Source organism: Procambarus clarkii, chromosome 13 (assembly GCF_040958095.1).
Source record: "Procambarus clarkii isolate CNS0578487 chromosome 13, FALCON_Pclarkii_2.0, whole genome shotgun sequence".
Taxonomy (NCBI): domain Eukaryota; kingdom Metazoa; phylum Arthropoda; class Malacostraca; order Decapoda; family Cambaridae; genus Procambarus; species Procambarus clarkii.
This window is the reverse complement of record NC_091162.1, coordinates 13610849-13620103: the sequence shown is the minus strand read 5'-3', so window position 1 is coordinate 13620103 and position 9255 is coordinate 13610849. Positions and strand designations below refer to the sequence as shown.

At 41.1% G+C, this 9255-nt stretch overlaps 1 protein-coding gene across 1 annotated transcript; it reads left to right on the top strand.

Moving 5' to 3' along the window:
- Positions 1–4066: 4066 nt before the first annotated feature.
- On the top strand, positions 4067–7853 carry LOC123757164 (ETS homologous factor). The gene is made up of 6 exons (XM_045740610.2): positions 4067–4413; positions 5034–5232; positions 5456–5773; positions 5905–6030; positions 6479–6671; positions 6908–7853. Exons 1-6 carry the CDS (start codon positions 4216–4218, stop codon positions 7017–7019), a joined length of 1146 nt encoding a protein of 381 aa, XP_045596566.1. The 5' UTR covers positions 4067–4215; the 3' UTR covers positions 7020–7853.
- The last annotated feature ends 1402 nt before the right edge of the window (positions 7854–9255 follow it).

Genomic DNA, 9255 nt, shown 5'->3' with positions numbered 1-9255 from the left:
TTAATGACACTATGTAAAAGACACATCCAACACTTTATATAGGGCATACGTAAATCTGTGTATTTCTGTATTTACATATGTACCTTAGCCTAGTATTTCAAAAGCACTACAATCACCTTCTGTGGTTGATCAAATTTTAAATTTTGACCGAGGGGCGAGTTTATTGGGCAGCGCCACTCATCTTGTGAGTGGACATACCGCCATAGCAGCATGTACAACACTCCCCAATAGGAAGTTCAATAAATCCCTGAACTATATGTTTAACAAATCTCTCACACTGTCCATGGAGGACAGAAGAAAATTTATACATGCTGGTTAGCATTGTAAATGTGTGGCCACGTCTGTGGTAGAAAATAATAATAATAAAACTATGCATGACATAGTAATGGAAATGAAGGAGCAGAAGTGCTGGCCTCCGAGGGCGCTGATGGAGACCATATTGAATACACCACTTCATCTCCAAGACCCTTTTATCATCAGAGAAGAGCACCTTGCCAGGGTAGCTGAGAATGTAAGGATAACAGTGCAAGTGAGAGAATCTGAACGCTGGTTCATGGCACTTGAAGCCAACAACCTCAATTACAATAGAGGAACAGGAGGCGGCCATGGAAGAGAAGCGACAGAAGCATGAAAAACACTTTTTTTATCGTAAAATCTAGATACTGTTCTCTCCTAACTATTCCTGCGCCTGGTCCCTCTACTCTCTCTCTCTCTCTCTCTCTCTCTCTCTCTCTCTCTCTCTCTCTCTCTCTCTCTCTCTCTCTCTCTCTCTCTCTCTCTCACTCTCTCTCTCTCTCTCTTGTCATTCATCACTCACATGCCGCACCCGTGTAGCCTAAACTTGCAACCCGTCCTCCCAATAGAACGTCGCATTTTGACGTATACTCTACCAAAAGTAAAAAAATCGTCGTACTAGGTAGTGGTAGCGGCTCGCGAAATTGACGTACTGTTCCGTTTTCTGTTTCGGGTCCTATGGTAGGTCAGGATAAGGGGGCACTTTAGTACGACAATTTCTTGACGTTACGAAGCCTTAGGAGGACTGACTGAAACTTGAGCGTTGTAAGAACTTAATCCCTTGTTTAGCAGTGTTCATTTGAGGCAATAAAGTGAATCCAGCTGAATCTGGGCTCAAGTAATAATAATAATAATAATAATACATTTAAAAATAATATTATTTGATACGGAAAACAGTTTAGAATTCGTAGATAAACAAAGTACGTTGTATAGAGTAACAGGATGAACAACTCAGTGGAGTGACTATCTATTTGGGGTGTTGTATATTTGGTTCGCTCACAGGATGAGTGACTCACAGGAGTGAAAGCCAATGCTGTACCCCATGGGGGGATATGTTCACTCACAGGATGAGTGACACTGTCTAATACTGTCCCCCATGGGGGGACATGTTCACTCACATGATGAGTGACACTCCCTAATCACTATAATAACAGATATCACTAGAAGCAAAAATTTTGACAATCATTCCAGTCGACGATTGACTGCTAGAAAGGCGGGGCCAAGGAGCTGAAACTCGCTCCTGCAAACTGGTGGGTAATAATTTTAACATGTCCCTTTGTATATGTCATGAATACAACTTTATAATAGTGCTTTTAATCAAAAGTATAATGACAGTATTAAATACATACCATTTATGTATGGGTTTATATATATATATATATAGCGTATATTATGTAGTTACAAGTTACACAACAGACTAACAGAACTGGAACAATTTATAAAAACAGCAAATGGTAAATAATTGTATTAGAGTAGGCTTCAAAAGCAAAAGGCGCATGACAACTGAATAAAATTCCTCTCTGCCTATCCACTATCCACCCCCTCCCTCCTCTCCCACCTCTCACACACCCACACCATGCAGTCCCCCCAAAACATACCTCTCCAAGTCTCAATATACCCCCAGACAATCCCCCCTGCCTCAGGCAGTATACTGGGAAACTCTTTTTTTTCTTTTTGTATCCACTGGCCAAACACGTTTAAGTTTTTATACGGCTAGAACCTGGACTCTCTGCCTCCCACATGGGAGAGCTTCCACCACAGGCTTCAGGTAGCTCTAAGAGAGCCTAGAGTACTGAACGTAGCTCTAAGATAGCCTAAAGCTCTGAAGGCCTAGAGTACTGAAGGTAGCTCTAAGATAGCCTAGAGTACTGAAGGTAGCTCTAAGAGAGCCTAGAGTACTGAGGGTAGCTCTAAGATAGCCTAAAGCTCTGAAGGCCTAGAGTACTGAAGGTAGCTCTAAGATAGCCTAGAGTACTGAGGGTAGCTCTAAGATAGCCTAAAGCTCTGAAGGCCTAGAGTACTGAAGGTAGCTCTAAGATAGCCTAGAGTACTGAAGGTAGCTCTAAGATAGCCTAAAGCCCTGAAGGCCTAGAGTAACGTAGTTCAGGCCAGCCTAATAGTCCTATTAAAATAACACATTAATAAAGAGACTTATTGCAACACAGTCAAAATGAGTTATCAACAGAGTCATATATAAAGCAACAGAGCACGTAATGAAATACTAATAGCTAGACAGGATACGTCATAACGCTACTGCTTTATTTACACAATAACAAGCGGACGTAATCGTCTAAGAGCCGAGTCATACAAACAAAAGCAAACACTACCGCTCACAGAGGAAAAGCGATACCATAACTATACGACAAACTAACTGCGTACCCTTCTACATGCGGCAATCTTTAGGACGGGTCCCACTTTGTATCAGCGTTAGCGCGCCATGGAGCAAGCGACACCGGTCTCTATGTCTTGGTAGCTTAAGGGTCAAAATATTCCATCTCAAACGTGAGATGACAAAAGGGGGGAGGGGGGGGATTTACCAGCTGACCTCTAAGGGTTGCCAGCGAATGTTTTTTTTTTATCTGGCGCTTATTTTAATGTTTTTACTGTCATTCCTGTCTATGTTTTGTGGTGTCATTCACATTTTTTATTATATGTTAACGGGCGATGATCCTAATGCTAACCTGATTCATTCTACGATGCGGTTAACAGGATAAAAAATATTAGATAGAGGATTAGTTATAGCGTAGTGCTGCCTTTGCAAGCGTATGTCTGACAGTATATTATCCAAACTATTAAAATTCTATCACTCTATTCACGTGATTGCAGTGAATGTATTCATAATTTTTTTTTACGATATCCGTATGTACCGTCTTCACAAATAAAGACTTTTATATCAAAATAATGATTAAGAAAGTTTACAATGAAAACATTCGCGTGAGAGTTGCCAGATGACGCTTAGAACTTCAACTCAAATAATTATCGTTGGAATGTTTGTTTTATTTTCTTTAAATCTAACTTTGTACAAAACATAATTCGCATACATATATATTTTATTATCTGTAAGCAATTAGGTGTTTATTTTTTTGTTACCCTAGAGCGAGAATGGTTGGTAGTTCTGATTGCAAACAGCCTCTCCAGGTTGTTAGGCTTGATAGTTTATGACAATTTTTGAATTATTCATATTTTAATTAAGAATAATTTGATCTTAGGCGATGCAGAGGACGAGAACGAAATATATAAATACGCGCCAAGAGATTTGACGCTTGCTTTCTCTCATTTGTAAACCGTCATCACAATTAACACTGCTCTTAACCACCACTACCACTACTTTAACCACTACCACCAACACTTCCGCTACTCTCATCACCATCACGAACATTACTAATACAATCCTCACCACCGCAACGCTTACCACCATCACACCACTATAATCATTACCATCACACTACAACCAGCACCAACCCACACTATAAACATCGCTTCCACACACACACACAGTTGATTGACAGTTGTCGATTGACAGTACACCAGTTGATTGACAGTTGAGAGGTGGGATCAAAGAGCCAAAGCTCAACCCCCGTAAGCACAAATAGGTGAACACACACACACACACACACACACACACACACACACACACACACACACACACACACACACACACACATACACACGCGCACGCGAGCGTACTTCCCCGAATCGCTCGTAAACGTTTGAAGTCCAGCCAGTGACGTCAATCCCCGTATATATGCGCGCGCCAAAAGCTTCTCTCACCAGTTCATATCCACCCGTGGCACGAGCAGGACCTGTCTGTAAACTCACCGCTGTTCCTGAGCCAACACTCTTGGGGTTCCGAGCCCGTGCAAACAATCATTCGTGTGTTATCATTAGAGATATAACTTGTAGTTTGTTACCAGACAAGAAATGACCGCTATGGATACGTACAACATTGAGAATACTCTAATCTTTGGAGACGAGTTAGTGATGAACGAGGACCGGTTCTTCTTCTCGGACTTGGATGAAATACTGACAAGTCCGACGAGTTATGATGAGCAGCTGCAAGGAACACTTAAGTACATCGACGCTTTTGAGAGCACAGATGTCACCACCTGGAGCAGAGAGGTAAGGCGGTCAGACTCTAATAGCGATAATTACCATAAACGTTTAACACTACAAAACACGAGAGATGATCCTCAATCCTGATCTCGAACTAAACAAAATATTAGATATTCTTTTTTTCACACGAGGTCGTCAGTGTTGCAATTCATTGCTGCTAATTAATACAGGTGGGAATTTTAGCATCACAGTTGCAGATGCCGCAACAAATATCACGCTTCCCCATTTTTTTCATGATTTACGGTGCTAAATAGTCGTCTAAGATTGGCACCTTCGATTGATAGTTAATGATGCTTACTGTTAAATGTTTCAAAGTAACTTTGGGATTCCATGCCTATTTTAAAGTTAAGGTTAATAATGCAGCCTGTTATTGCAATCACTTTAACCTGAGATAAATGCCATATCTTAAACCCTCTATTAAAATATTAAAACGGCAAAAAATGGCCTGCGAATTTATTAAGAACTTATTTTTTCTCAACTTTTACTATATAGTTTAAAATTTGTAGTATATTAACATTACGACTGCGTACCTACAACAAACTACAGTTATACTGAACATATAAAAAAAAAATCCACTTTTAGCAGGACAAACTGAGCTAAAAAAACATTTTCTTTTCTGACTACAGGATTGCTTCAGATGGGCCCAGCAAGTGTGTCAAGAACAGGGTGTCGATCCCTGTTCCGTGAACCTGGAGTTCTTCTCCAGCGTGACGGGTTGTGACCTGGCTCAGTACTCACGCTTCGACTTCCACTCCCAGTTCGACAGCATATGGGGCAGCTTGTTCTACGACCAGTTTCACCACCTCCTCGAACATATAGGATTCGGTAAGTTATATCTGGAAGCTAGTTATGGCCTGACTAATGTGTATGCCTGTTTTGATTGGAGTTTCAATCCTCTTTAAGTCTCACCTTTCAACCTTCAATTCGCTGATGCAGGTCGGCTATTTGTATTAAGGAGAGTGAGATATAGCCTAATCCTCTATATACGATATAAAATAAGAATATGATTATTATTATATGTATTTTAATTGTTGTTATTCTCCTACAGCCACGAGCACTCCTACCTCAGACTACGAGAGCTCCTCGTCCACCTTCAGCGACTGCAGTAGCAGCGACGCCTCATCTTTCTCCTCGTCTTCCAACTCCCCCTTCTATGAGAACGACGAAGAACTGGCGGATCTGTGCGAGTTGCCTCCTCTGACTATTCCCGAAGACTTCGCCGAACTGGACCAATTCTTGCACCAGCAGGTACCGCAGGAGCAGGAACTGGAAGTGAAGCCGCAAGTGCAGGCCGGCTGGGGTCGTGCCTGGGAAGACTACCAAGGTGACCTGTTCGCTCCTCCAGAAGTGACTTTTGTAAAAGCTGGTGAGTTGGACGCTAGTTTTTATGTCTCTAACTTTCCGTTTTGCTGAATTATAATATTATATTTGCTAAAGCGTTTCCAAAATCAGCATTGCTTCAAATTCTCATTCTCTCCATTGTCTCTCGTTAAACAGAGCCGGAAGTAATGAAATTCGAGGAGAGTTACCGTGAAATGTCACCATCACCATCCCCATCACCCGAGTCTGTGGTACCTTCTTGCAGAGCTCTCGATAAGATCCGAACCAAGTCCAGGAAGCGAGGTATGTATTTCTGAGTTACCCTTTCCGTCATCCATTAAAGAAAACGTAACTATTTTAAGGGGAAGTTTAGTTTAGTTCGTTAATAATGCACCCCATACCCATCCTGTGGGTGATTTGATTTGCATATCGTTCACCTTCGAATCCAGTGGGCAGCGGTGGGAAGGGTACAGTTACCCGCATTTTTGAACTACAGTTAGCAAATGTGGGTAACTTGGCTACAAATTGTGGTTACGATATAGAATACGATACTTGGAATTATATGTTAGTAACTGCTCGCTTTTGTTCTATGCAACAAACAAAACCCTGAGATTATTTGTAGGATTTTGGACAATGATATATAGAAAGATTGTTAAATGGAAGTGTAAAACAAAAGTTTGATCGTGTCACGTACGATGTAAAAACTAGTTCCTGTAACAGATGACTAACAGCGAAATTTTCTGTTCCTCAGAGCGCGGACCAAAGAACTGGGAGTTCGTGATCCGTCTCCTGGCTGACAAGCAATACAACCCCGACGTCGTCCGCTGGGAGGACAAGACCTGCTACACATTCCGCTTCGTGCGGCCCGCTGTCATCGCCCAGATGTGGGGGCAGAGGTCCAACAAGCCCAACCTCTCCTACGACAACTTTGCCCGTGGACTCAGGTGAGCTTAGGCGCTGAGTTTAGCAGTCACAATCCTCATCAAGGTTATGAATATTATCGGTAATTTCACCTTTGTGTCCATGATATTATGATAATTATACACGAGTAGAGTGGCGCAGTGGTAGTCTGGTAATTGCATTTCATGTTAATTTACATTGTAGCCACCGCATACCCTCGTCATCATTACGCATGATGTGCTTAAAGAGTGTTCTAAATGTAGTGTTTCCTTACCGACAGATACCACTACACTACGGGCGCCCTAAGCCCCGTGTCCGAGCGGCAGCTGGTCTACAAGTGTGGGCCCAAGGCTCGCAAGTTCCTAGAGGACCTCCAGCAGGGAACGTGGTAAACAACGACTCAATACCACAGGAACTTTAAACCAAATCCATGATTATCCTATTGAAGGGATTCTCAAAAAAAGGACTATGTCCTGATGATTCTGCATCCTCCTTCAAACTGATATCCTCTTGCTGGGATTCCTATGAAGATGAGCCCAGAGAGCAGAGTTTCAGTCATACCTCTAGGTGCTAGGAGGTCCTGCAGACACTTCATGCTGGCTTCAGCGTCAAGAAGGACCCCTCTCACCCCCTCTGTACAAGTCCTATGAATGCGGGAGGATCTCTTTTTAAGACGAAGCCAAAAAGCTCCTATTCTGGGATGCGTGCTTAAGTGCCTTCGATACCCAGATGGCCTTCGATGTATCTGAAGAAATCCTCAAATAAGAGACAGTCTCGCCATCAATATCTTTTAAGAAACTTGACTCACTTCATCGTCGACGTCCTGGAAAGATAAAATTCGTCGTCGATACACCAGAAAGATGTAGTTCGACGGCAATAAACCGGACAGATAAAGTCCGTCGTCGGTACAACAGAAAGATTAAGTCCGTCGTCGATACAACAGAAAGATCAAGTCCGTCGTCGATACAACAGAAAGATCAAGTCCGTCGTCGATACAACAGAAAGATCAAGTCCGTCGTCGATACAACAGAAAGATCAAGTTCGTCGCCGATATTATCGAAAGATTACATTCGTCGGCAACAGACCAGCAAGATCAAATTCATGGTTTGATATTTCCTGAAGGGCAAACTAAAGAAGAGTCTCGCCCCGCGACGACAGTCACGATCAAGGCTCGGTGCCTCGACTCACTCCGTAATAAGAGAATGAAACCCCAGAACAAAAACAAATAATCCAAACATTTATTGCCATAAAAAAAATTGAAGAGCATCGAAACTAATTTAAAACACTTCTCAAATCGGATCCCAAATTCGCAAATTTGATCCAGAAAAATAATAAATATTTGGCTCAAAAAATATTTTGAATACAGTAGATATATAAGTTTACTGGACGATATAGTAAGATATGATTCATATCAGTTTTAGAATTCGATCCAAAAACATAACTTGTCCATCTGGCCAGTAATACCAGATCCCAAATCTTTTGGGATCACTTGCTCAAAAAAATCGCTCACTTGTCATTTCTTTAGTTTATATATATATATATATATATATATATATATATATATATATATATATATATATATATATATATATAGACATTTTACCCCAAACAAACACTTAACATACAGTACCTGATTACGATTAATGTATATTTGTTATAAATTATATTTTACCCATTGGTGCTATATATATATATATATTTGTTTTTTTCTTTCAGTATACATATTATAGTATACATATTATAGTCTTGTTGAAGACAGCTATACTACCATTTCCTCTATAGGCACTCTGCCTCACTCTACTCCTATATGTCCCAAGTGCCAGTGTCCCAAATATTCTAAAATGTCCCAAAATATCCCAAGGGATCAGGGGTGGAGTATAGGCGTGCACAAATGAATGAAATTAGTACCAATTCAATAGCCTCATTTGATAGTTAGGGAATCTTGAACTGTGATACACCCTTGAGCACACAGGTGGCGCCACCTATGTTATTATGTGTTATGTGAACGTTGGTGCAGCTAACGGAGATGAATGTTGTGCTTGAAAATATTTTTAAGTAAATGTTTTATATGAATATTGAATAAAGTTTGTATATTTTATCCAAATATGTCATTTAACCTGCATATTTTATTATCTAGCTTGTTGCCAGTGTGTGTAAATTAGTCCAATCACTTGGGCTCGTCTGTTGAGTGACGGCCTTGCATCTTGCAGGGTCGGCGTTCGATCCCCGATGGTTCAAGTGGTTAGGCATCGTTCCTTCATTCCGCTCTCATGTCCTGGCTCCTTGTCCTCATATCCCAGCTCCTTGGCCTCATATTCCAGCTCCTTGGCCTTATATACCAGCTCCTTGGTCTCATATTCCAGCTCCTTAACCTCATATCCCATCTCGTCCTCATATCCCAGCTCCTTGGCTTCATATATCCCTTCCATGTGTTATATATCCATACTGGCTTAGTGCTTTCTACTCATAAATACCTTAAAATACCTATATGTAATTTAAGATATGTCAGGTAGAAATTACAGCTCTATTATTTATAAGAATATAACAATATAGGACACTGTAGAAGGTTTATTGGCCTTATATGAGGCAGTCTCTCTCTCTCTCTCTCTCTCTCTCTCTCTCTCTCTC

What these genes read in the sequence shown, in the direction of transcription:
- LOC123757164 (XM_045740610.2), top strand. Translation starts at nt 4,216, where the DNA reads ATGACCGCTATGGATACGTACAACATTGAGAATACTCTAATCTTTGGA. An exon ending in AGTGACTTTTGTAAAAGCTG is followed by an intron (nt 5,774 to 5,904) that starts GTGAGTTGGACG and finishes CTCGTTAAACAG; the next exon opens with AGCCGGAAGTAATGAAATTC. An exon ending in AACCAAGTCCAGGAAGCGAG is followed by an intron (nt 6,031 to 6,478) that starts GTATGTATTTCT and finishes TCTGTTCCTCAG; the next exon opens with AGCGCGGACCAAAGAACTGG.